Consider the following 27,930-nt stretch of genomic DNA (forward strand, 5'->3'; position numbering starts at 1 on the left):
ACAGCACAAGAATTCATATGCTAATTATGAAAATATTTCACACAAATGTCTAAAAGGATAAAATTATGAAGTGATGACATTTTGTATCGAAAACATCAAAGGTAAACTTAACTGTGACATCATAATGTCCTACAAAATACTCAAACAGAAGGGGAGATATTTAACCATATTTCATTTGACTGTTTTTTGTTTCTCTCATTGAGCTTACACCCTAATAAAGTAGACCTACAGCAGAACAAGAACATAGCTCAACAAAGTCAAGTCAAATCAGTTTAATTTATATATCCCTATATCAAAAATCAGAAATTTTCCCAAAAAATACAAGCACTACCTTCTTATTAAATTTCCTCAAAGTCTTCACAAAATATGAGTTTTGACAGACATGGATGTAAATTGCAAATTTTTTTAATCAAATTATGGTACATTTTTAATGGTGTTTTTTTTCCTTTCCTAAACAATTAAAATGCTTAATGTTTGTTTTAGATCAGTGCTGATCAGCTCCAGTCCTGAAAGTTCAACTTCAATTTGGAAAAGAGGTTGAACCCACTGAGTTAAGGATCACTGATTGGAAGTCAAATCTTAATTGCCCTTGCTTGTTCTGAATAAATTCACATTAGACTGAGGACTGTCGCATGCATCCTCATACTGTCATAGATTTTCAAACTAACTAATAAAAGGTTGTGTCGGTCGGGACTGGAACTATAAGGCACTGATTGATAATACAATGGACTAAATATACTCTTTCCCAATCTCCACCATCTATCCTCCACTGTCTTCCCTCCCTATGTCCATCTAGCCAAGCTCGCCAGAACACCCAGCACAGCGAGTCCTCCCACCCCTCCATCCCAAAAGAGTTCCAGTTAGACCTGGACATGATTGAGATGGACCAGAGCAGAGTGTGTGAGCTGCCGGACCTTGTCCAACACAAGCTGGATGAGCTGCTGGAGCCCATCATGATCCCTGAACCCAAGTAAACACACTCAAAGCAGACAAAATCTGACACTGAAGCAGATATGTAGATCAAATGGGAAAAAACACAAAAAATTATATTTCTTGTGGCTAATATTGCTTGTGCTTTTTTGTTCAAAGGATGCATTCTGTCTCTCCCCACTTCGAGGACATCCACAACAGCACGGCCTCCACCATCAACTTTGTCATCTCACAGGTTGCTAGCGGTGACATTAACACCAGCATACAGGCACTGGCACAGGTAAGTCGCATGAACTCAGGTTTTCTTCAAGGACCTCTCTGTATTTGGCTGCATTCATACTCCCCTCAATTATGACTAGTCTTCCTGTCCCTGATGCTGCCACCACCATGCCTCACTAAAGGGTTGGCATTACCGAGGTGATGAGCAGTGCCTGTTGTTTACCAGACATAATGTTTGGAATTCTGCCCAAAGGGTTTAATTTTTGTCTGCAATCTGCAAGCAGGCTGTCGTATGCCTTTTACTCAAGTGGCTTCCATCTACAATAAAGGCCTGATTGATGGAGTGCTGCTGAGAGGGTCATCTCTGCAGAGGACCTATGAATCTCTTAGTGGTAGGTCCACCTCCCTGACCAAGGCCCTTCTTACCCTGTTATTGTCAGATTGGCCGGATGGCCAACTCTATGAAGAGCCCTGGTGGTTTCAGACTTCTTCCCTTTCACAGTTGATGTCATTGCTCCTGGGAACACTCAAAGCTTTAAAAAAGATTTTTTTTTTTTTTTCCACCCTTTCTTCTTAGTCTCAATTATCTTTGTTTCTCTAATAACCAGTAAAGATTGGGCCTTAGAAGAAGCACTGATTGTCAAAATTACTAACACAACACATGAACAGATATATTAACTATTGAAACCCTAACAACTTGTAGAAAAAACAAGACTTTTTTTTGAGATTGACTTTTTAATGGCTAGACGCTAATGGCTGCTGGGCACTTAAAGCCACTATAAGTAGAATTTGCAAAGTGCTCATTGACGGCAGGTTCTGACAGTTGGAGAGACAATTGACCGATCAGAGCCTTGTGGACGGGATGGGGATGCCATCTTCCTGCATACCTGGAAAGTTACAATATCCATGAAAAATTGGGACAACTGTGAATGAGACACACAGCTGTTCAAGTTTTTGTAGGTCCACATTCAAAGGTAACAACCGTCAAACTGGCATATTTGTTCACTTTGGTGAAACAAATTAACTGCTTCTACATTAGCAACTGTTAAAGCACTGTATGTGTCGACTCAAAATCATGTTAGCAACACAGATAAGTGTTTAGGGTTGTGGTCATATCATTAACCAGGTGGCCAATTTTAGTTCTTTTGGCCCTGGTTTTGGTCTCGTACGAATTCCAGCAAAAAATATTTGGCTTTTTAGCTGCTAAATGTGCTACTATGTTCACCAGCTAGTCACTAATTGCTGTTTGGTGCTGAGCAGGTAGTGTATAATAGGTTTTTAGATCTTCTCACTGAAAACAGCTGCCTGCTGAAAATGTTAATTCTCTGTAGGTTCACGCTTACAAGCGATCCCTTTCATATTGTCATGACTAACTGTGCTATTGTAAGATATGCAATTATAAGAATATGCTTCAAAGTGAGAGCAAAAGTGTGTGGTTTGTCCCCCACAGATTGACGAGGTGTTGCGGCAGGAGGACAAAGCAGAAGTCATGTCAGGACACATTGATCAGTTCCTCATTGCTACCTTCATGCAACTGAGGCTCATTTACAGCACACACATGGCTGACGACCGACTGGACAAGATCGACATCATCAAACTTTACAGCTGCATAATAGGAAACATGCTGTCTGTGAGTCACTGCCTGCTGCTCCTCTGCTAATGTGATATGTCAGTAACAGCAACTACCTTGGTGAAGTTGCTTAAGAATGTAAGGTGGACTGAGGATGAGGAGACCCTAATATTTTTATGAACCTCTTGTCCCTTTCTATTTTTATGAACCTCTTGTCCCTTTCTATCAGTTGTTCTCTATGGAGCCCCTGGCCAGAGAGGCATCTATGGGTGTGTTGAAGGACCTGATGCATGGCCTGATAACACTGATGCTGGATGGCAGAGTGGAGGACATAGAAGATGGACAGCAGCTCATCAGATCTGTCAACCTGCTTGTAATCAGAGTCCTGGAGAAGTCTGACCAGACCAACATGATCAGGTTAGTATGAAGAAACAGTTCACCTTAAAATTAAATTTCACTTTTTAATTTGCTCAGGACTGTAACATTCTTCCAAACAGTCATGGAACATATTAAAAAGTAGTTACTGTACTTATTAATACCGCTGGTTGTCTGTAGGACATCTTTAACCTACCTGACTCTGACATTCTCATCAAAAACCACGCCAATATGTACTGAAATTGGTTAGTTAATGTAAAGTGTCTGCTACAAAGAGATTTAGAGCAGCAAAGTGGTGAGTGTGATATGACTGGTGTACTGATGGAACCAGTGCTGAAGAAATGTACACTCTACCGCTACTCGCATCCTCCGTCTTCAGGAATGCTAATGTTGAGTGCATTGCTGCAGCTTGGCTGTGTGTCAGGATCAGGTGCAGCTAATGTTAGCCAAATTATTTTCCCCAGCTTGAGCTTTTCCATCACTGCTCCAACTTATTCCTGATGTTGGTGGTTTTCCGATCCTTATCCATCTTATGTCACTATTCATTTAATGAGTGTAACGTTTTGCACATATCACCTATAACGCCTGAAGTAACTTTGTTTAGCCAAGAAAATAGCCAAATTATTGCTCCCTACCTGACACCTCTACCTAACTATAAAGTCAAGCTTGCAATATAATCTGTTGGTCATACGTGGGTATGTAAGTTGTTTTTAATTGGTTAGGCCGGGAGTTGTTTAAAGTAAGAAATAGTTCCTAAATGCAAATTATCTTTTTTTTTTTAATTTTTAATTTCAAAATGTTTAGTCTTTCATGATGAATATGTACGACATAATTAGACTTACCTGACTTAGCTTTAAAAGCGCCCCCCCGTCACTGAACTAATTCAACTGAGGGAGCTCAGTGACCCGTTTGGATGGGCCTGCCCCCCTACGCCCTGTCCATAAAACAGACAAGGACAATAATGACAAGAAATAAATCTATAAGAAACTAAATTAGCATCCATCTGTCCATTTTCTACCACTTATCCAGAGTTGGGTCATGGTGGCAGTAGGCCAAGCAAGGTAGTCCAGACCTTTCTCTCAATAGCAATGTTTTCCATCTTCTCCTGGGGAATTCCATTGCGATCCCAGGCCAGATGAGAGAGAGAGAGAGATAGATATAAATAATCTCTCCAGCGTGTTCTGGGTCTACCCCAGGGTCTCTTACTAGTTGGATGTGCCAAGAAAACCTGACGCTCAGGAGGTATCCTGATCAGATGCCCGAACCACCTCAACTTTTCAACCCGAAGGAGCAGCGGCTCTCTAAATTAACTTCTTGTTGTTGTTGTTGGGCTTGTTTGTTTGTTTGTTTGTTTTAAACCTGTTCAGCTGACTCCTTCCCCTCCTGCCTCTCTGCAGTGCTTTGCTGGTTTTGCTTCAGGACAGTTTAGTCACGACAGCTGGTCCTCCCATGTTCTCTGAACTGGTCATGAAGGTGAGGAAGATAAGAGCACAGGACCTGAAACATCGTACTAGTACTGCTGTCCATTCCAGTGGCTTATCGTACACTTCAGACTGACTATCGTGTGTCCGTGTGTGTGTTCAGTGTCTGTGGAGGATGATACGCTTTCTCCCAGAGACCATCAACAACATCAACCTAGATCGGATCTTACTGGACGTCCACAACTTCATGAAGGTTTTCCCTAAAGAGAAACTCAAGCAGCTCAAGAGTGACGTCCCACACAGAACCCTCAAGACTCTTTTACACACACTCTGCAAGCTCACTGGGGCCAAGGTAAAACACACAAAATGTATTTAATCATATAACAATTCCTTTTGTCGAATTATTTAGATCCTGAGTTAATTATTGTTAAATGTATTTATTTTGTACTTAGTAAGTTTTGATCTATTTAGTGTATTAATGTCTTCACAAACAGATCCTAGACCACCTATCAATGATAGAGAATCGTAATGAGTCGGAGTTGGAGGCCCATCTGAGGCGGGTGGTCAAACACTCTGGAAACCTTTCAGGACTCAAAAGTGACCGAGGCAACGAGAAGACTGGTCTGCGCACGGTGAGCAACACATGCCAAAAACACACAAATGGCCATTTTATTATGTTTTTGTCAAGAATTTAAACAAATTCAATAGCTCTTGTCTTCAGGATGACTGTGTATCTAAATTAATTCCTCTGCATAATTGGGATGATAACATGAAGTTGACCTTTGTGCTTTTTTTTCCCAGGAGGATCGAATGTCAAAGGCAAAAGTTAGTGACATTCTGTCTGAAATCTTCAAGAAAATTGGCTCCAAAGAGAATACTAAAGAGGTCAGCTCAGCTGCATTCTTAAAATGATTTTTAGTGCACTATTTTTTGCAGTTTAAAATTTGAAAGGAATGTATCACATTTTTTATTCTAAGAAAGAAATAAAAGGTTTATTATGACAGAGTACGGAAAACATAAACAATGTTCCAGTAATGTGTCAATCTTCTCAGGGTTTGACAGAGTTGTATGAGTACAAACAGAAGTACTCAGATGCAGACCTGGAGCCCTTCCTCAAAAACACATCCCAGTTCTTTCAGAGCTACGTGGAGCGAGGCCTTCGTATGATCGAGTCTGAGAGAGAGGGCAAGACTCGCATCCAGACCTCAGCAGGTACAGCTGGAAGCTTTCACTGTGTGCTTTGGTGAGATGAAGTCAGGAGTGAATAGTAACACTGGTGTGTCTGTGTCTGCAGTTATCCCTCAGCATTGTGTGGACTCCAGTCTGAGTAGTAACAATGAAGAGCTGAAACCAGCTGTTTACTATGAGAGACTCAAGATCCTCAGACAGAGACAAGGCCTGGAAAACACCTCCAGGGTTAGTTTACTAACACACACACACTACAAGGGTGAAAGGGGTCACAGAGGACAAGACGCACGTACATTCGCTCGTGTGATTATTTACTAAAAGTCATATATGTGTATATATGTGCATCTGTGTGTAATTAGTACAACTCCTCCATGCAGATGCATGTGCAGGTGTGACTCTTAATTGTCTTCATCTACACTCTCCAACCAAGAAGAACCAAGTAAACCAGCTGTTTATCTAAATGTGGACCACATTAATAGTCAAGTATGAATCATTATTGTTTATCTGTTTATCTGTGTATAGATGTCTGTATGGTTATACTGCAGCCGGTGTGATGGTGCCATGTAATGAAGGTAAAAACAGTAGTAGAACTACAGGAAGATTTAGCAGACTCTGGAGTGGGGGTGCACTGTTCTTCTAAACAAGCCTGATGAATTTTGAAAACAAATCCTGTGGACTGTTTGCGTTAAAATAGAACTTTTGGGCTGCAATGAGCAAAGGTATATTTGGAGAAAAGGGCTGCAGAATTCCATGAAAACAAGAGTTTTCCAACTGTTAGGCACAGCAGTGGATTGAGCTTGTGTTGCATCCAGTAGCACGGGTAACATTTCATTGGTAGAGGGAAGAATGGATTCAATTAATCACCAGCAAATTCAGGGAAAAAAAACCATCTGTGTGTTGTTTATTCAAATCCTCTTCAAACATACTCCACTTTGAACTTATAACTACTTGCACGGAATGTTCAGCCTTAGAGTGTGTGACATCATGCAGTGTATATGGATCTATAGGTGTGACAGCAATTATTCAGGGTGTCAGATCAGGACATAATTTTAGTAGTAGTAGTACTCAGATAAAGAGGGTGGAATGTTCATTGGATGTCAGGGGCACATGCAGTGTGGGCACACTGAGTGAGTTCACATGCAGAGAGCATGATCAGGTAAAGGAGATATGGGGTGAAGCATGCACAGAGGTATTGCCCTTTTTATACACCTATTCGCTTTACACAAAAATGTCACACTTTAGCACTTATAAGTCAAATTTCACTTCTATATGCATTTTTTAGATTAACAGGGCTAGGTCAAAACCTATTATGTGGCTGGACTGCTCACATATACAGTATTTTAATACAGCCATATTCACAATAAAACTGTTCTCATTTACATGTTTTTCTGTTTCTGTTGTCAGACAATGAAACAAATATAAAATATTGCCTGAAACAAAGGCCATAATGATTGAATGTTAACCAGCAGTCACTTCCAAACCATTTCCAGGCTGTTGCTCTGCACTGCTAAAATCCTAATTTTGTAACTGAAATGTTGCCTGACAAAATCACCATACCACATAAGTTAAAGACAACAGCTGTGCTTGGATATTGGCTATATTTACTTGTAAAATCTCATTAACGTCTGTCAGCTGCTGTGCGATCAATTGAATGAGACACATTGTTGTGCCTACGGAGGGAAAGCCCTAGCTCACAATGCAATAATGGTGACTCTTCAACAGAAGGTAGCTTAGGTTTGTTCAAAAAGACACTAGATTTGTTGCTAGGTGATTTTGTCAAGAAAACTCACTAAAGGGGTGTGAAAAGTCCATAAATGTAATGACAAAGGTGCTAAGTTGGTTAACACTTTCTGTAAATGCCCCCATGATGATGCAATAGAAACTTTTTGTACCAATTCTTTTTGAAAGCGCAACAGCCAGTGGTGAAACTTCAGCTCTTAGTCAAGTGGCATTCGGCTGAACAATGGCGTAACTGGATCTCTCAGTAAGTCAGTCACAGACATTAGAGTTTATAGGGCTGGCCCCAGAAATGTAGATGAATTTGTGCTCTTTCAGACAATGTGACCACCAAAGCACAGTGACTTAAAGAATTTGAAATATGAGCCTCAAAGTGGCAGGAGTACCATCCAACTGGCCCATAGATTGCAAAACATATTAAGAACTGGATTTTCTGAGAAAAACAAAATCTTGTAGGGCTCATGGTGTAAAAACTTTGGCAATAGGAGTTACAGCTATTGACTGAAAAGCAGGAGTTCAAAAGACATGCCAAGCAAATTCTCACTAAAATTTGAGTCTCATGCAGGGAAGCTGATGCCACCAGCTTGGTGCTTGCCACCATGGCAAACTTAATTGGAGCTGGCTATACACAGCTGGTGGACATTTAGTCATTAACCGCTTCTCTAGTCCCTGTGCTGTTTGTGTAGACAGCCAGACACGCGTGCACACATGCTAACCTTCAGCTTTTTTAGAATACAGTTCGTCTTTCTGATATTAATACAAAGACTTTCTTCTTTCAATAGTTTTAAAGTGTTTTATTTCTTCTTCCAGGTTTGGCAATATATCATTTGCCTTTCAGCTGTTTCATAAATATGCTCTCAGCTTATTCAGATTATGCACTTAAGCGCCCAGCTCCAGTTTTACATTTTAGCTTCAAAGGTTTCTAGGCAATGCATTTTAGTTGATATCACCTGTTTTTAGCAATTTTTGGTATTGCTTGAGCAATTTGTCTCAGCTTTCAGCATCCAATTTATTTCAACTTCCAGTTTTATTTTGCATTTCAACGGCTGGGTGGTAGGATGGTGCAGTGGTTAGCACTCTTACCTCATGGGAAGAGGGTTCTGGGTTCGAACCCTGGTTCAGTTGCAACCATTCTTTTTGGAGTTTGCATGTTCGTCCTGTGCCTGCGTGGGTGTCCTCCGGGTTTCCTTTTGAATGTTAGTATGTCGGCCCTGTGATAGACTGGCAACCTGTCCAGGGTGTACGCTGCCTCTCGCCCAATGTCAGCTGGGATTGTTTTTTATCTTTCCACTATTCATATTTTTTGGGCTGCAACTTCTGTAGTACCTCACACATTGTGCTTCCACCTGGAATGGATTGTGCTATATAAATAAAGCTTTGCTTGCTCGCTTATTTCACTGACTTCTTTTGTACATTTTTTTTCGGACTCTTGCTACTCCTGCATGCTTTCTGTCATTGAAATTAATTGATCTACGTTTGCATACTGTCAGCTAAAGACTTAATTTAAGCTTTGAATGGGTTTACAAGGATAGATAGATAGATAGAGCTATCTATCTATCTATTTGCTTTTAGTTTAAAAAAAAAAAAAAAAAAAATTAAATACTGTTGTTACATTTGCACAGACAGTTTAGAGAGTTGCACGGTACTGTATACATTTTCCAGGAAATTTGTAAACTAGACACCTGCAGTAACTCTTCTGGCTCTGTGTGAATGTATGGCCAAAAAAAAAACTAAACTACAAAAAAGTTGGAGTCAGAAGTTTGTCTTGGTGATGTAAATGTTTTTTGTGAAACACAGTCCTCCTTAACCATGCTTAAACTTTAAGCTTTAATGTTTGCCCAGTTTGAACAGCAACACTCCTGAGTAATATGTTACCTTCTATTATGTACATACAGTAACTATCTCTTCATCATCTTTTTCTTTCCACCTGCAGCAGGGTGTTGGAGGAAACGAGGACGAACCCCAGCAGCGACCTCCCATCTCCTCCCTGCTGTCCTCTAAGCCATCGGTGGCCTCCTCCACTGACATGCTCCACAGTAAGTTGTCTCAGCTCAAAGAGTCCAGAGAGATGTATCAGCAGGAACACAATGCACACTCACACTCCCCAACGCATTCACACACACGCTCAGCCTCTCCGGCAGCCAACCTGGATGACCTGAAGAAACGTCTGGAGAGGATAAAGAGCAACCGGCAGTAAGGAGCACCACATCACCACTTCATCTCAGCTGTCATCCAAAGCCTGTGGAGTTCAGCTGATAGTAGAAAATACAATGTCCTCCTTTTCAACTTACTGTGTTTATATTCTTGTTCTGGTAGATGGAAATAGAAAGCACTTGGACACTAAAGCCCACCCTCTTGTATCAACAAATTGGTAGCAACAGACAAACTTTCGATTCTGAACCTGACTACACCCACTGTGCCTGTATGTTATTAGAAATCAAACACATACCTAATCTGATTGTAGTTAAGTACATTCAGATTAAACTAAAGTTAAGTCAACTAAGTAACTGGGATTTTCAGCCTTTACACACACATTGCAGAAAACATCAGTTTTTTTTAGCTGCAATTCAAGCTTGTTAAAAGGTGTTTTATTTGGACATTAAGTCATTTTTTGTTTTAATTGTCAACCATCAGGACAAAAGAGATGAAAAGCTGAATCCAGAGTTTAGAAGTGAGTTTTAATGTTGTGTGCACAGGATCACAGTCAGCTGCAGTTCTGAGTCTGTATAGTTATGAACAAACTGTCACATCCACCTCACCTGTCCTGTCTCAGGCTTCATTTTCAGGTTGCCCCCTACCCTCTTCTCTCTGGTGTACACTTTTCACTGCATTATAATAATGAAATAGTGAACCTAACCACCTTCTCTGTTTTAGTATCACAACACAATATGTTTCTACATATTTAAAGGTTGCTAACCACTTAACTGTTATAAAGCGCTTCTCATGTGGTTGCAGGAAAACTCAGATGTAAAGGAATGTTGTTTACTCCTGTTTTACCATGTCGTACCACATTACTGCTGCTGTGTTTGGATGGGGAAACATTGGTCTAAAGAACTTAAGTCAAATTTGTATCTGTGTAAATGGAGCGTATAATTGCCCCCTTGTGGCTGAACTCATACAGTGTCATAGTAACAGTTTGTAATTCTCAGTGATTTCAGCTGAAGTCCTCTTTGCACTGACAGTATCTAGTGATTTGGAATAACTGCAGAAAGTTCACATTTCCTTTGTTTTTGCATTAGTAAAACTTCCATATTACGGACTGTTGTTTGAAGACCAGGCAAACAACAGCAAAAAGTTGATGTCTCTTTAAAAAATAGCACACATAGCAACTAAGCTACAACACTTAATTTTAATCAAAAAAAAAAGTGATCTCTCTCCATTTCAGACATTTGTGCTGTTTCTATAAGGCAACAAAATAAGTTGAACAGCATTTACAGCGACAAGTCATTCGTCTGCCCATGATGGTGTTAATACTGACAACGCTCTAAAAGCCACTGTTTTGTTCTGATGTTGAAGGAAATTTTTACAGTTTGGTCGGGGTTATATATATCTTGTAAAACTATCCAGTTTTATTCTGAAAAATGTTTTTGCTTTCTACCAAGCGACTGAAAATGGTTTGTCAGTTCTCCTTTCTTAAGAGAAAAACATTTTCTTCCCAGACAAACTTGAAGTGATTAACTGTAGTGTTTTTGGTTGTGGTTAAAACCTGAATTGGTACACTGAGAATCACACCCTTCTAATAGTGAGCTGAGTTTTCTTCATTCAGGAAGTCCAGACCAAGCAGAGCTGTGTACTAGTGTGTCTAAGTTGTGTGTTGGACTGTGCTGTGGGTTGCCATTTGGCTGTAAATACTGTGTGTAATGTCCTCCATTAACACCTCCCCTCAGTTGTTTAACAGCAGTCATGGAACAGGACTATAGACCCAACATGGCCATCACTGTAAAGCACATCATCCAAACTTGTTATATATGTATGGCTCTTTATCCAGCTGAAGGAAGTTCACTCTGTGTCTGTTGGCTTAAAGAGCATGGCATGAAGGCAATGATTGTTTTAATTTTCTCCATGTAAATAAAGTTTGCATTAATAAAACTGTTTAAGTCATTGTTTTTCTGATGAAGGTGATGATGATGGCCCTGTTAGTCATCTGTTCTGTAGTCATATGAGTAAAGAAACACATAACATCGTTCTTGTATTCAATTCCAATGTCAGTACTAGTCCTACATTGTTGCCCTCCAGCTTTCCTTGTATAATTCATAGTGGAAGATGGCAATAAAGTCTTGTTCTGTTTTTTTTTTTTTTTTTTAACGATCCATCTTTGAGAATGCTAATTTTATTTATTTTTAAATAAATTAAAACGACTGCATCTCGTTAAAATATTTATTTTTTCATATACATTTAACTATAGTCTGGGGGGCTGTTGCTGTGTCACTTAGAATCCGACTAGCTGTGTTGAACTGATCCAGCTAAACAGGAAGTTATGCCTAAAACTTGCAGCATGCTAACTTAATTATTCTCAGAAAATGCTCATTGAGGCAAATGGTTTCAGATTTCAGACATTGCAATTCAGAAGAACAAAACAATTTAAGTATGAAATTGTCTCAATTTTTCTTTCCTACTTAGAAAGTTGCAACATACATTCATACTCTTTCTGATTGAATATTTATAGGATCAGAAATTATGTCATTTAGAAGTACTGGAAAAGTGATTCATGCTTTTTGTGGCTTTACGTGGATTGTAATTATCAGTTAAGGAGCTGTACAGCCCGTCTGTGGATGATTCAAAATTCTGCAGCCATATTCTGAAGACAAATGGCAGGGAGCACCTTACCCCAGTGTTGGCCTCTCTCCGTGGCTGACAATGGAGTGTAGAATTCAGTGTAAAATTTATTACCAGCAAGACTGTATATGTTAAACTCACTGATTACATATCTGAAATACTGTGTCCATTCAGTAACTTAAAGTCTCTCAGCTCAGGTAATCAGTGTATTATCCCAGACTTCTACTTAAAATGAAGGGGTGGGGGAGCAGCTGTTTTACCCCCTAAACTCAAAATTGGATCATCCAATTCAAATTACATTCATATTTTCTCCTTTTTCACTTTTTTTATTGCTCTTGTGTATTTGTGTTTTCTTGTCTGTCACTATCGTGCTTGCGTGACGTGCTTCTTGTATTGTGAATCACTTTGTGTCTTGTTTTGGAAAAGTGCTATATGATTAAATCTTTACATTCTTTTTTTAGCTGATCATATCACTCTGCAAAGAAAATAATTCAGAAATGCCACACACCACGCACTTTCGCTTATCACATTTAAGTCTTCAGAGCCCTTTCACATTTTATGTTGCTGCTAAAATTGTTTAATTTTTTTTCCTCATCAATCTACACTAAATACCTCATAATGACACAGGGAAAACTGAATTTTAGAAATTTTTACAAATTTATTAAAGAGGAAAAACTAAAATATCACAGACATAAGTATTCAGACCCTTTACTCAGTACTTACTTGAAGCACCTTTGGCAGCCATTACAGCCTTGAGTTTTCTTGTGTATGGCACGACAAGCTTTGCACACCTTGATTTGGGGATTTTCTGCTATCCTCTCAAGCTCTATTGTGTTGGATGGGGACAGCCATTTTCAGGTCTCTCCAGAGATGTTTGATTGGGTTCAAGTCAGGGCTCTGACTGGGCCACTTAAGGACATTCACAGAGTTTTCCCTAAAACACTCCTGTATTGTCTTGGCTTTGTGCTTAGGGTCATTTTGAAATGTGAACCCTCAGCCCAGTCTGAGGTCCTAAGTGGTCTGGACTAGGTTTTCATTAAGGATATCTCTGTACTTTGCTCTGCTCATTTTCCTCAACCTTGACCAGTCTGCCTGTCCCTGCTACTGAAAAAAACACCCCCACAGCATGTTGCTGCCACCACCATACTTCACGTTTGGGATGTGTTGGGCAGGTGATGAGTGGTGCCTGGTTTCCTCCAGATATGACGCTTAGAATTGAGGCCAAACAGATCAATCTTAGTTTCATTAGACCAGAGAATCTTGTTTCTCACAGTCTGAGAGCCCTTTAGGGGCTTATTTGCAAATTTCAAGCAGGCTTTCATGTGTGTTTCACTGAGGAGAAGTTTCTGTTTGGCCACTCTGCCATAAAGCCTGGATCGGTGGGGTGTTGCAGTGATGGTTGTCCTTTTGGAAGTTTCTCCCATCTCCTCATAGGTTCTCTCGAGCTCAGCCAGAGTGACCATCAGGTTCTTGGTCACCTCTCTTACCAAGCCCCCCCCCCCATTGCTCAGTTTGGCAGGGAGGCCAGCTCTAGACAGAGACCTGATTATTCCAAACTTCTTCCATTTAAGAATTATGGAAGCCACTGTGCTCTTGAGAACCTTCAATGCGGCAGTTTTTTTTGTAGCCTTCCCCAGATCTGTGCTTCACCCACAACACTGTCTCTGAGCTCTGAAAGCAGTTCCTTCGACCTCAAGGCTTTTTTTTGCTCTGATATGCATTGTCAGATGTGAGACCTTATATAAACACGTGTGCCTTTACAAATTATGTCCAATCAGTTGAATTTACCAAAAGATGGACTCCAATCAAGGTGTAGATACATCTAAAAAATGATGAAGAGAAATGGGAGGCACCTCAGCTAAATTTTAAGTGTATAGCAAAGGGTCTCATTACTTATGTCAATGTGATATTATATTTTCCTTTTTAATGAATTTGCAAAAAATTCTAAAATTCTGTTTTTGCTTTGTCATTATGGGGTATTTAGTATAGATTGAGACTGAGGGGAAAATTGAATTTAAGCAATTTTTAGCACAAGACTGCAACGAAACAAAATATGAGAAAAGTGAAGGGATCTGAATACTTTCTTAATGCACTGTATGACAGCCTGCTTTGAGTTTGCCAAATGTGTTCAAAGGACTCTGAGAACATGATGGGAAAGATTATCTGGTCTGATAAGGCAAAAAATGAGCTCTGGGCAAAACTCAAAGCACTGTCTGGTGAATACCAGGCACTGCTCATCACTTGGCTTATACCCTCCCTATAGTGAAGAACGGTGGTGGCAGCATCATGCTATGGGGTTGCTTATCAGCAGTAGGGAGATCAGGTCATATTTGAGGGAAGGATGAATGCAGTCAAATACAGATAGGTCCTTGAAGAAAACCTGCTCCAAAGTGCACACGACCTGAGAATGGGGTGCGGTTCACGTTTCAGCTCGACAATGACCTGAAGCATGCAGCCAAGACAACACTGAACTAGCTTCAGGGCAAGTTTCTGACTATCCTTGAGTGGCCCAGCCAAAGCCCAGACTTAAACCCGGTAGAGCATATGTGGAAAGACCTGAAGATGACTTTCACAGACTCTTCCCATCTAATTTGATGGAGTTTGAGAGGATCTGCCAGGAGCAACAGGATAAACTGCCCAGATCAAGGTGGGCAAAGCTTGTAGAGACTTACCCAAGAAGACAGAAAGCATAATTATTGCTAAGGTACTTAAGGGTCTGAATAATTATGTAAATGAGAGGTTTCAGTTTCTGATTAATATATTTGCAATAAATTCTAAAAACATGGTTTCACTTTGTCATAATGTGATATTGAATGTATGAGCAAAATGGCAATTTTAACAGTTTAAAATTAAATGTAAAACACAAAGTGTGCAAACATTGGAAGGGTCTGAAAACTTAATGAATCCACTGTATATTGAACCCTATGATCTTAAACTTTAATGTCCAGTAAACCTGAGATACAGCGACCTCTGGTGGCATTTAGGTGACCTCTACAGGACACATCAGCTGGGTTTAGACTAAACCACAGGTGCAGCTTAAACCTTTTTAGGATACATCAGTGGTTTTATACAAGTTTATACCTTTCTTCAACCTCAAACCGAAGCTAAACTAATGATCAACACCCTATAATGTTTGGTTTAAAATATGTTTGAGTTAAAACATATTTCATATCTGAAGAACAATTAACATGAACACTAAATGAGACTTTTCGAGATTTATTTGAGAAAATATAAAAGATACAAATATGTATGGAAAGAACAATTTGTATATTTAAGAGTTAAACATTTCAATCTATCTCAGTATATTTTTACTGTATATACTGTAGATATACTGAACTACATATAAATGTAATACAAACAACAAATATGGCACTGAGGGGGAAAGGCTGAGAAAATACAGCTATGTATAGAGCAGATTCAGACACTTCTGTTATTTCCATTCACCAGATTCTTTGATAAATCTTTGTGACAACTGACAACTTGTTTGTGTCTCAACAACTTGTTTGCTTCACAACTTACAGTATCCTATTATAGTTGATATAGTGTTGTATAAAGAGAATCAAGTTTAATCAGATACCTGAATCTTCTATCAAGGTCTTATGAAACTGTGATTTCTTCACTGTCTGACTCTGAGAGCTCTGACTGTTTGCTGGATTCCAAGGGAAACGAAGGATTGTGATGATGATTGTGGTGGTGGTGGTGGTGAAGATGTGAGTCCCGGCTTTCCAGCGGTACTTGGCTCGTGGGTGCATTCCCGTCAAGCCTGTGGCCGTAGGTGCTACCTACATCTGTGAGGTCTGGGTGCGGGTTGGTTTTGGTGGGGAGGGTCTGCTGGCGACACCCGCCTGTCGATAGCAGCTCCCTCTCCTTGGAGTTTCTCCATTTCATCCTCCGGTTTTGAAACCAAATCTTCACCTTCACAGGACACAGAAAAAAAAGAATATGTCAATGCACTTAATATCCTAATCACAACTAATCATACTCATTGCTAGTTTAGGGTAAAAAATGGACAGAATATATGCCTCCAAGCCCAGTTTTAAATCCACACTATAACAGAAATGGGGCACAAACATATTGGTACTTGCTCATTATATAAAGTTATGGAATTCAACAAAATCTAATTTTCCTTGTGTGCACCTGGGAGTCTTTAAGTCCCAGTTTACTGGCAAGTTTCTTCCTGTCTGGTTTGCTGATGTATTTATGCTTCTGGAAAGTTCTTTCTAAGGCCTTCCTTTGGAGGTCTGAGAACACAGCCCGCCGCAGCATGCCTCTCCTGGGCTTCCCTCTGGGGGCCAGTGGCCATGAAAACGTTCCTGGGACAGGAATCACAGAGGAGGAAGCTGGAGGGACAAAACACAAAACTGAGTAGATATTTAATAGTCAGCCCCATTTGATCTGAATTTGCCCCATGAACACATATTGGACAAGAACTATTACTGTATTATGCATTCTGTAACTGGCTGGTAATATAAAATGAATGAAATAAAAGTGAATTAACTTTGTCAGGGCCTTTGAGGTCCCTGTATCCAACTTTGAGGATACAGATTCTTCTGCAAAACAAATCTCAGGCAGGGCTGTAGCTGGGATTTCAGAAGTACTGAGGTCTTAAGTCAGAGGTTTCCCAATTCACTTACTTGCTTAAACTAGTTATTGTTAAGGTCAATACATTAAAGGGCTTCTAATTCTTATTTACAGGTCCTAAATTTTAAATACGTGAGACATTTACTACTCAATATAACATAATTGACAGTCATAGGCATAATCCGTAGGGAGTGATAGACTTTTATCCTATATCAATGACTTAGTGATTACTGTGTGCGAGAGTATTTGTACTACAGTATCAGTTAATGGGAACATCAACAGTAAATTACATGTCACAGAAAGTTGCCACTGGTGTGACATCATTGATTGGAGAGGAGTGCAGCAGCAGTTTTCTGATTAAATGTGTTTAATTCTGTATTTACTTTTTATGATTTACTTGCTATTATAAAGTCAACAGCTGATGTGATAATGATTGAGTAATCTATACAAACCCTATGCAACCATTCAAATGACAGAGGTAACAGCGTTCTAGGACATAACAACTGTGATGTCATAGAAACTTGTTACTATTTTAACCATGTTTTCTTTTGAATTAAGACACAACCCTTTGATGATAGATGAAAGAAGAAGTAAAACGCTAATGTTAACTTTGCTATAAATGAACTAAACCACGGTTGCATGACTTCAACGTCACCACCACTAAGCTTCCAACTTGTAATATGATTTAGAGCACTTACCTGTTCTACGAAAGCCTTTCCTCTTTGAAAGTCAGTAATATTATAACCTGAGCGCGAGTATAACCACAACAAGGCTGTAAGGCAAACTGTTGAGTCGATCACTTTTCGTGTTCGGTGTGATGATGTTTAATGTCCTCGACAACCTCTGCGGTCTCATTTAGCCTCTTATTAGCAAATGCCTTCTTTAAGACACGTTAAAGATTAAAAAATCACAAGTGGGGTATTTACTGACGTATTTTATGTTGTAGACTAAAACGTGAAAAAGTCTTGAGCTTGTCTTAACCACAGACCTCATTTCAGTCATCAAACAAAAAACCCATTCAAAAGACCCATCGACTTCGGGACAAGGGAACCAGAAGTGCAAAAAATGCTAACTTATTTCCAGGTTTTAGGACTCATTCCTGCAGCACTATATTCAAAAGAAAATGATTACCTTAGTTATCATGGTAATAGCAGTTGTATTTAAAATAAATAGAGGGTTATACTGAGAGGTGCTCCTTATATTTTGTCCATGTCATATATAAATTTAAGGTTGACAAAATATTAGGAACACCTCTCAGTATAACACAGTACAGTTCAACAGCACTACAAATTAAAGCCTCCAAAATGACCATCAAAATAAATCAACACCTCTTTCAAACAGATTCAATAAAAACTATACATTATAATCCTCATGAGGGGAGGATTTGTTGCCAGACTGTTGTATTATACTGCATTAGTTTTATCTAGGTGTACCTAATAAATTGGCAAATGTGTGAAGATTTATTTAATCATAGTAACATAGCGTGTCACACTAACCCTCTCTCGGAATGGGACAATGAGTATTTTCACTGAAGAGCTTGACTTAAAACTTAAACTGGGTATAACATGGATTTATTTTATCACTGGAGTAATATGCAGTTAAAAAAAAATCACTGGCAAATGTATTTTTGCATCAGCAAGGAAAATATTCGAAACGTTAGTTTAAGCCACTTTTCACTCATTCATGGCCATTAAAGGAAGCAAAATGTACAACAGCCGGATAACAACGTTAGATGATGCATGATGTAACATTATGTTACATAACTGCAGTGGTGCATAAATCACTTGTTCTGCCTGTTAATAATCCCAATATATGATGCTTGGACGGGGATAAAAAGTAAAGAAAACAGTGTTGTCTTGCTGTCACTAGGTCTTAAACAAAGCACTCTGAGAGGCTTTCGCTTCAAGTGACCATGCATAACATTTGTATTGCTGTGATAATCCATTTCCAATATGCAGAGCTAGGGTCTAAAATAGTCCTTTAGATGATCCTGTGCCAAGTTTTGTAGCTGCAGCTTGTTTTCCATGATTTGACCAGCTGCAGCCATCTTTGCAACGCGCCGTTGTCTAATCAATGACATCGGCTGCATGGAATTGCCCCTGCCTTAACTGACTGTTGTTTAATGTTTCTCTTTTTATGTTGCTCGACAACTGCTCGTTCAAAAAACTTCACGGTCGACACTGCACTTCCTTGGGTCCTCAACAATACACATCAGATGAGCAGTTGTTGAGAAAATTGAGGGACAGAGAGAAAGACAGACAGACAAACAGAGATTTCTCTATTTATTAGTAGGATATTGTTACCAGTGTCTTCACATTGATTGCAAGTTGATTCTTATTGGTAAAAGAATAAGGCCTTCGTGTTTCCATGATCAGTACACAGACTCCCTGATGCCACTTGATATGCCTGAAATTTGATATTTAAAAGCCCAATTTGTCCAGCAGTGGAAACAGAGCCTATGCTAATAAGACGGGCTCTCCAAAGCTTGGCTCACACTGCCTCTAATGAAGCATGAAGGGGAATTGTTATAGGCTGCAAATGGATAGAGAAAGGCAATTGTGTTGTAATGAATTGAGTGGAAAAGGCCGTTGACAGGCCAGTATATTACAGGCCCATTAAATAAAGGTCAGTACAATGTAGAGGTGTTAGAAAGTCCTCACCTACGTTTTAGAGGATACAGAGAGGTTGGCTGTATACAGTGTTATACACCTGCTTGTAACTTTTATTCCAGATGTTCTGTCTCAATATACAAAAAAGAACTGATATACAAATAGAATTGATTAATATGCTGGTCAATGTTGGTAAAGATAAATAAAATAAAATAAAATCCAGGTTCAAATGGGTGAATTTGATCCTGTGAGCAACATTGCTAACTCAAAACTTCAAGGTGTGTGTGTGTGTGTGTGTGTGTGTGTGTCTGTGTGTGTGTGTGCACATGTGTCTGTGTGTGTGTGGTTTTGATTCCTATTGGTCACGGTGCTGGGAGCTTTGTGGGCAGGCAGAGAGGCTTGGTGGGAAAACAACGGCGCATGAAGAGGTACTGAGTTTCTGAGCTGGGAAGATACCCGCCTCACTTTTAGACCATGACAAACGGCACTAATATATTTAAAGCGTGACAAACTGAACTAATTTGTAGATTAGGTCAACTGGTGCTCATGTCAGCAGTCAGTATATCGCCTAAACAGACCTTCAAATTTTCAGAGCTGTTTCCAAACTGTCCAGGGCATTCCCATGCTAAAAGGCTGTCAAGGTCTTTAAATAACCGAGTGAGACCTCAATGTCTACATATACTGGTAAAATGTGTTTTCATATACATTTTAAGAAGCTGTAAAATTCAGATTTAACTGAACTTGCCAATAGCTAGAATTCAGTTTCATTGTTTTTACTCCTATGTTTTTCTCCTGTTCATCAAATGGAATGTGAAAGGTGGCCATAGATGCATCATATTTAGATCTGGGTCAACAGCTGAAACAGAGCTGACATGCAACCCTACTAAGAGGCAGAAAAGTGCTGATTTTGTCTGTTTTTGCATTAAATTCTAAACAGATATGGATAAGAGCTGAATGCCAAAGTGAAAATGAGGAATATATCCTCAGATTAGCACCCAACATAAAGTGATACATAGATGTAAAAGCAATGAATATACATATGAATAAGTGGGGAAAGTGGTGGTTTTCTGTCTCATAAAGAAGGGAAGAAACCAACCAAATTACAAATAATTTGGCTATAAATGAACGTCTGTCTTGGAGTTCTGAAACTACTAATGCCAATATATGGCAATGGTAATTCCACCTACCTGTGAAATAGGTAGCTCTGATGAAAGGATGGAGGCATCCATCAAAGAAAGGCAAAGGGAAGGACTTAGTCTGAAAACTCTGGACTGGAGGAGAGGAGCAAGCAAAAAAATAACACAAATTGACTTCACATCTGTTGTTTGACAGCAGGACAAATAACATCAACAGAAAAATATATCAATACCGCGGCACCAAAAATGTATCAAAATTATAAATATTAAGCAATTATAGCTTCCTATAACATTATTATATAATTTAAAAACAAGTATAGTAATAACTGTGCCTAGGGAGAAAGAATTGCTGGGAAAAAAATAAACATACAATTTTAAAGTTATATCTGATGCACCTGAGCATACTGCTAATATTTTAAGTCTGATGCAAGTTAATTGTTGACCATTCACTATTTTACTGAACCTAAAGGTTTTAAGGTTCAACAGAATCAATATATTGTTACTATTTTTTCTATATTCAGTATTCTGATACGTTGTATATGTCAATTTTTCAACAATATTGAGGGTGGCATTTGCAGAGTAGTTAAAAATATACTGGAGTTAATGTTATTCAAAATTATACATATTAACAACAACAATAATAATAATAATAATAATAATAATAATAATAATAATAATAATATTATTATCATTATTATTATTAGTAGTAGTAGTAGTCATAGAAGGAGTATCATTATTATCATTATGAAAGAATTAAATATTTTGTTATATTTTATTGTATTACTTAAAGCACCTGTAGCACTGCATTACAAATCGCAGACTATCCATCTTCCAGTATATTTTCATCACACTCACCGCTCCGTATGGATGGTGCCAGTATCGCATTGACGCCGAACTTGAGGTAGCCGGAGTCCGTGCAGGCAGTTCGCTGAGAGCCAGGGCTGCTGCGGGTCTGCTGGACGGAGCTCTGAAGCACAGACCCCTCTGTGCTGGGTCCTAACGCCCGGGGAGAGGCGCCTGGCTGTGGGTTGAGCGGGAGAATGTCCCCGAAATGTCTTGAAGAGAAAGTCCGATGTATGTAACTTACAGGCTGGCTTAAACGGAGGAGATCTTCAACTAGGAAGCTTGAGCGGAGTGACCGGGTCAGGGGCGAGGAGAGAGCAGCAGGAGGACGCAGTAAGCCCGGGTAGAAAGGAGACGGCAGAACGCTGCGGGGAAACATCATGGTTATCCGAACTCGAACAGTTTCCTACTGTCTTTGCTATTTTTTGCCAAGATGTCTTCAGTAACAAATAAAGAGGAACCTGAACAACACACACTCTCACTGTGCTATATGGTATCTGTTTCTGTGTCCCTCGTAAAGAGATTTTATACAAGGGAGTCACTCCCACACACAAATACACACACGTGCGTGCTCAAAAGTTCAACCCTCAGCCCATCTCTTTGCGTGAGGCTCTTTGAAAGTTCAAGGCAAGGGGATTGGTCAACGGTTCTCTGATTAATTTGCAGTTGGGCCTCAGACGAAAACAATTATATTGCCCCATTTGTTTTATCCATTTTATTTATTTGATTGATTGCGTGCAACTGTTATAGAAATGTCATTCTTTTACTAATGAAAAATGACATGCATGTACACCACATGACAGAACGCATTATGTGGCCCCATACGTGGCCTACAGGTACTTTTGTAGTGGTCCAAGTTGCATTATCTCTGAACTGATATAACAATTTGATTAGATAATTTGCCTTTGTGATATCTATGAGGTGTTGGCCCAGAGTGACCACATAAAGCTGGGTGTGTTCTTACTGTCTCAAAATAAAGTATGCTCTAAAAAACTGGGTACAACCAACTAACTGTTCACATATAAATGTAGCAATGAGCCACCTGCAAAAAATGACATTTTTCAGGCCAGGTAGGTACATAGTCACACTATTGTGATTCAGATTTTTTTTTTTTAATTTATTGTGTGAATGCTGATTCAACATTTTATATTTATACTATATTGTCTTCTAAGCCCCAAATGTTTTTATTGGTGGGATTGCTGTGCAGCAAATCCCACTATATCCCAGCAAGCAGTGTACAATCAGGCCACATAAGGGTGGGGCGTGGGGCATCTGCAGGGGTGCCTTTACAATACTGTAGCCCCTGGGGCTGCGTACGTTTTGGAGATACTTAAACTCCCTCACTCGGGGCCGAAATTTCGTCCCAACCCAAAGGGAGCAATCCACGTTTTCCGGCAGAGAACCATGGCCATAGATTTGGAGGTGATGACCTTCATCCTTGCCACTTCACAATCAGCTGCAAACCGTCACAGTGCATGCTGAAGGTTAAGGTCTGATGAAGCCAACAAAACCACGTCATCTGCAAATAGCAGAGATGCAATTTTTAGGCCCTTAAACTGGACAATCTCCTGTGGTCGGAAGGGTGTTGGTGCCTGTCATGGCAGCAACCTTAGAACGTGCCGTTGAACACCAGTGGTGCAGGAAGTCGTCAAGCTGAAGAAGGAGGCCTTTCGGGCCTGTCTGGTCTAGGGGTCCTCTGAAGGAAGCCAGAATTGCTGCAGCTGATGCAAAAACCTGGGTGCGGGAGGGGTTTGGGGATGCCATGGTGGAGGACTTTCAATTGGCTTCAAGGAAGTTCTGGCAAATCATCTGGCTTGGACCAGGCTGTTTTCAGTGGGGGACGTGAACTGCTGACTCAGACTGAGGATATTGTCAGGTGGTGGAATGAAAAGTTTGACGAACTCCTGAATCCGACCAACATGTCCTCTGAGGAGGAGGCTGAGGTTGAAGACTTTGGGTAAACCTCACGCAGTGGCAGGGTGCCAGGAGTGGATGAGATTGGCCCTGAGGTGCTGAAGGCTCTGGACATTGTTGGGCTGTCTTGGCTGATATGCCTCTTCAATGTCACATAGAGATAGGGGATAGTGCCTGTGGACTGGCAGACCGGGTTGGTGGTTCCCATTTTTAAAAAGGGGGATTGGAAGGTGTGCTCAAATTATTGGGGTATCACACTGCTTAGCCAAGAAAGGAGGCTCTGACCGATTGTTGACCCTTGAAATCAGGAGGAGCAATGCAGAGTCTGTCCTGGCTTTGGAGCAGTGGACCAAGTCTCTACTCTTGCAAAGCTAGCTCAGGGTTGATCGGAGTTTGCCCATCCAGTCTACATGAGCTTTGTGTAGTTGGAGAAGGCCCATGACCAGGTCCCTGGGGGGATCTTTTCGAGGGTAGGGAGGGAATATGGGGTTCTGGGGCCGTTGCTGCAAGCCATTTGATCCCTATATAACTGCAGTGAGTGTTGTGTCCATATTCCATATTCAGTCAAATATGTTTTCAGTGGGTGTTGGCCTCCTCCAGGGTTGTCCCTCCTCAACAATCCTGTTTGTGATCTTCATGGACAGGATTTCAAGGCACAGTGGGCCCTCAACGACCTCCCCCGCCCAATATTGTTCATGGCGTCGGTGAAAATATATAATGTTATATTTTATAGTAATGTAGTGTGTTGTGGGCAGATGGGTGGGGTTAGTATCCATACATGATCTGAGGCAATGTTTATGAACATAAGTTTAAGTCAAATTGTGTTTTAAATAATCACAGATGTTACTTGACACAGTCATTACCAGGGGTGGAAATTTGTACTCAAGTAAAGTACTGTTACTTAAAAGAATTTTTACTCAAGTCAAGTAAAATTACTTGTGTAGAAATGTACTCAGATAAAAGTAAAAAGTCAGTTACAATGTACTCTGAGAAAATGTTACTGTGTTACATTTTTAAAAGGGGGAATGGGAGGAGTAAAAATTTGATTATAATAATATATGATAAAACTATTAAATTAAAGAACATCTTTAGGCTACCAGGTGTATATGCAGGTGCATATGCATTGGTATTTCAATGCATATACACTGTTCCCAGGTGAGAATCGCACCAAAAGCAACCAATAAATTCCAGTCAGGGACTTTGCAGCCTGTGCATACAACTGATAGTTACGCGTCTATGGTTACCATTCCAGGAGCATTCTTAAGCTATATGCATCAAATATCCTGCCACTTCTTATAGAATTAACAGCAGAATATAGCAGCAGAAAATGCATATGTGTATAAAAAACATAAACTCCACAGTGGCTGCCGCGGAGAAACACAGACAAAATGCTATGTTGCTAGGTAATGCAGGAGTTGTTGATCCTCTCTTCTGTGCAGTGTGTTTAAATAATCAGTCATTTGTTGCACTCACCTGTATGAGCGTTACTCTGTGAGTCTTGTGCATGGCGAAGTCCTTCACAATCTGCTCTAAATCCAACTTCTCTGCTAGTCTGTTCTCAATGATGTCTTCAGTCCCACTTTCCACCTTGCTTGAGGGGGGGCTGCCATCTGCAAAGGCTGCATCCCCAACTTGTGGCAGGCGGCTGCGTACCATCTTAGATGCCAAAGTTAACCGCTGTTTTACATTAATAAAATATTAATAATATTAATAATTATATGAATAATTAGTTTAACGGACTATCATTTCGGGTGCTGACTAGCAAGGGTAGTAACATTTAATCATTTAGTCGACCATTCATGCACATCCGTAATTTGAACACTGAATATTATCGGTCCTCTCCCAGAGACCCCTAACAAATATTATTACATTCTGGTTGTTGTTGGCTATTTTTCAATTTTGGACAGAGGCATTTCTACTTCCTAATCAGGAAGCACACCTTACAAGGTTGTAACTTTCAGTCTACTCTGTTTACAGAATTGTGTAGGTTTCTGCATATTCATACCTCTTGGACATCCCCTTACCACCTCCAGTCAGATGGATTGATTGAGCGTTTCAGTGTACCCTTTTATCTATGCTTTCTCTGTTTGTAGAGGATAATCAGTTGAACTGGGACACTTTTTCTTCATGTGATGTTCACTTACTGCAATGATGTTAATGCTAGCACCTCCTTCACCCCATATCGAGTCTTCTTTGGTCAATAAATTGTTTTGTCTGTCGACATTATGTTGAAAGTAGGCAACCAGTAATCATTTGACTGAGTGGATGATATTGTGTCTCGGCTGAGGGTAACATTATCTACTGTAATAAAGGCAGTTAAAAGGCAACAGGCCAGGGCTTCAGGGGAGCAGAAAACATCCAATGATTTTAGGGCTAATTTTCAGTAATATAGGGAGAGCTAGTCTGGGATCAGAATAAGGCCCAGAGGCATGTGGTGTTCCCTACTGCAGAGGCAGTAGTATAAGGGTCCCTTTAGAGTGGCTAACAGTGTGACAGATGTGCTTTACAGGCTAGAGCCAGTGGAGGGAGGCCATGAAAGTGTTGTTTAACTGACTCAAACCCTTCACCACAGTCATTGAATCAAGCTTCAAGTTTGAGAGGAGATAAGCAGATGATTCCTACTACTTGATCCAGCCAACATCAGTGCTCTAGGGTTCAGTTGGTGCCAGTTGGGTCCACCACCGCCAATCCAGCTGGGATGCCCCGGCAGAAGGGAGGACTCAACTGGCAGGTCAGACGGATTGGGATCCTGCCAGAACTGAGAAGGATCCACCAGCACACTCATGTGCCTCTAAACCAGCCCCTCCTTCTGAGGATGTGACTGTATCCTGTCCAGGGCAACAAGAAGGTCAATCTCCCAGAGTAGCATCAGCTGAAGATGGACATTGGATACGCCATTGGAGGCCATCTGTCTGGTCTTGAGATTATCACGTGTCACTATAGTGACTCGAGGTTGACACAAATCACCTTTGTGTGATGTGAATTAGCTGTGGGACTCACTGAGACTTGTGACATGTATGAGCGTGGGACTCACTGATTGAACTGAATATGCTGATGCCTGGCCAGATTCCGTCCACGCCACCCACTGAAGTCGTTTCCCCAGAGAGTTGGACAGGGTCTCAAGATCAATCCTCCCCTGAGTTCTTACCAATCAGCAAGTTAAGTACTCATTTTAAAACATTTGTTATTTTTATATGTGTATATGTATTGTAGTTGGGTTTAAATTGTTTGGGGAATTGAGTTAGTTTTGGGGAGCTAACCAGACCCAAAAGCAAGACACCTCAATGGTTTCACTTTAATCAGTAACCACTTTAAATTGCAATGGCTGTCAAGTGTTATTTTTGGGCGGTTTTTGAAAGGTGTGGCTTAAGAAAGTTGTCGAGCCCTGTGTGTAGTGGTTTTTTGCAACTTAATGGATGCCTTGTAGTGTCCTTGTGGATATGTGATATGCTATCCTTTGTTTTAACTGACCTCCCTTTTTGCGAATAGGGGCTGTAGCTGTTGACTATTTAATAAGATGATCTTCTATTTTTATTTTTTGTAATACTTTATTCTGTGATTATTTAAAGGCTCTGATATTACTGCCAGTATTTTCCTGCTAAAAATATCTAAACCCACATTTATTACAATCGTATGCCCACAATGTGAAGTCCAACACTGACAAAAGCTTTCACCTTCTCCCTTCTACTCAGCTGTTATATGTTACCAAATTGACTGCCAACCATATAAATGCAGGCAATACAACCTTAAATAGTGTTAAAATCTCACTTGAGCATTGTGAGACAAAGTTTAGCTTGTGCGGTGTAGGTAGTGACTGACTGACATGTTTTCCCCTCTGGTCTTAACGTAGCTGTATGTGCCTGCTGCTGAGATCATTCAGTTCTGCAAATCACCTGATGCTGATACCAGCTCTCATAAAGACTTGCTGCCATTGACATGTCATACATGCCAAACTGCAGACGATACTCTGGAGAATGCCAAAGAGATCACTTGGGAGCTTATGGGCTCATCAGATTCTTTCTTGTACTGCACTCTAACATTGCCTGTTAGCATGTTAGCCTGTGGATATTACTCCTCATTCCTGCTAACTGTGGACTCTAGAGAGACTCAGTGCTGCAGTATGGTTAAGGTGCAAAACCTTTACTGCGTTTTAGTGTTAATAATTGTTTTACACTTTGCTTTAAGTAATTTTATCATGTCCAGGTTATTGGCCTGATAGTACACTGCTACTTATTTAATTGATTTCATAAGTTATCTGCTTTATGTAGCCGAAAGCTTAATATTATGATTAGTGTCTCTTTCACTGAACAGATGGAAAAGCAAAAATAGTGCACCTTATGCCCTTCATAAGAGGAAGCATCCATTGCAGTATCAGAGATGGGTTATCTCATCATTTAAATGAAAGCAACATATACTGTATAACTATAGTTCAACTAATAGTGAAATATTTGCCTCTGAATTTGAGCTTCATTGATGAGGATATCAATAATTGCATGTGCTATTTGTTAGCTAACTTTCATAACTATAATGTACATAGGTAAATAAGTACAGCACCTGCATTCTTTGAATAGAAATATTTTTGAGATGAATGTAGTCAGGTTTAACAATGGGAAAATGTCATGTCATAATGT

At 40.0% G+C, this 27,930-nt stretch overlaps 2 protein-coding genes across 5 annotated transcripts in view; one reads left to right on the top strand and one right to left on the bottom strand.

Moving 5' to 3' along the window:
• The window catches only part of ckap5 (cytoskeleton associated protein 5), a 54,277-nt gene extending 42,599 nt beyond the window's left edge, over nucleotides 1-11,678 (top strand). For 3 of the 4 annotated variants that reach the window (XM_040132282.1, XM_040132285.1, XM_040132284.1), the window contains 11 exons: nucleotides 797-970; nucleotides 1,090-1,210; nucleotides 2,600-2,779; nucleotides 2,949-3,136; nucleotides 4,492-4,567; nucleotides 4,679-4,867; nucleotides 5,010-5,147; nucleotides 5,317-5,400; nucleotides 5,568-5,727; nucleotides 5,810-5,931; nucleotides 9,374-11,678. In XM_040132282.1, the coding sequence (XP_039988216.1) occupies nucleotides 797-970; nucleotides 1,090-1,210; nucleotides 2,600-2,779; nucleotides 2,949-3,136; nucleotides 4,492-4,567; nucleotides 4,679-4,867; nucleotides 5,010-5,147; nucleotides 5,317-5,400; nucleotides 5,568-5,727; nucleotides 5,810-5,931; nucleotides 9,374-9,637 (1,696 nt within the window). In that variant the 3' untranslated portion in view covers nucleotides 9,638-11,678. Of the gene's footprint in view, nucleotides 1-796; nucleotides 971-1,089; nucleotides 1,211-2,599; nucleotides 2,780-2,948; nucleotides 3,137-4,491; nucleotides 4,568-4,678; nucleotides 4,868-5,009; nucleotides 5,148-5,316; nucleotides 5,401-5,567; nucleotides 5,728-5,809; nucleotides 5,932-6,225; nucleotides 7,001-9,373 lie in introns of those variants that run through there. The other variant, XM_040132286.1, reaches the window with a different exon arrangement.
• Nucleotides 11,679-15,416: 3,738 nt separating this feature from the next.
• On the bottom strand, nucleotides 15,417-21,963 carry LOC120793339 (homeobox protein DBX1-B-like). Its single transcript, XM_040133314.1, has 4 exons — nucleotides 21,398-21,963; nucleotides 20,594-20,677; nucleotides 16,354-16,556; nucleotides 15,417-16,131 (listed from the first exon to the last, which is right to left on the bottom strand). The coding sequence occupies exons 1-4, from the start codon at nucleotides 21,765-21,767 to the stop codon at nucleotides 15,814-15,816; spliced, it is 975 nt and encodes a 324-aa protein (XP_039989248.1). The 5' UTR covers nucleotides 21,768-21,963; the 3' UTR covers nucleotides 15,417-15,813.
• Nucleotides 21,964-27,930: the final 5,967 nt, after the last annotated feature.

This window comes from Xiphias gladius, chromosome 8 (assembly GCF_016859285.1).
Source record: "Xiphias gladius isolate SHS-SW01 ecotype Sanya breed wild chromosome 8, ASM1685928v1, whole genome shotgun sequence".
Lineage (NCBI taxonomy): Eukaryota > Metazoa > Chordata > Actinopteri > Istiophoriformes > Xiphiidae > Xiphias > Xiphias gladius.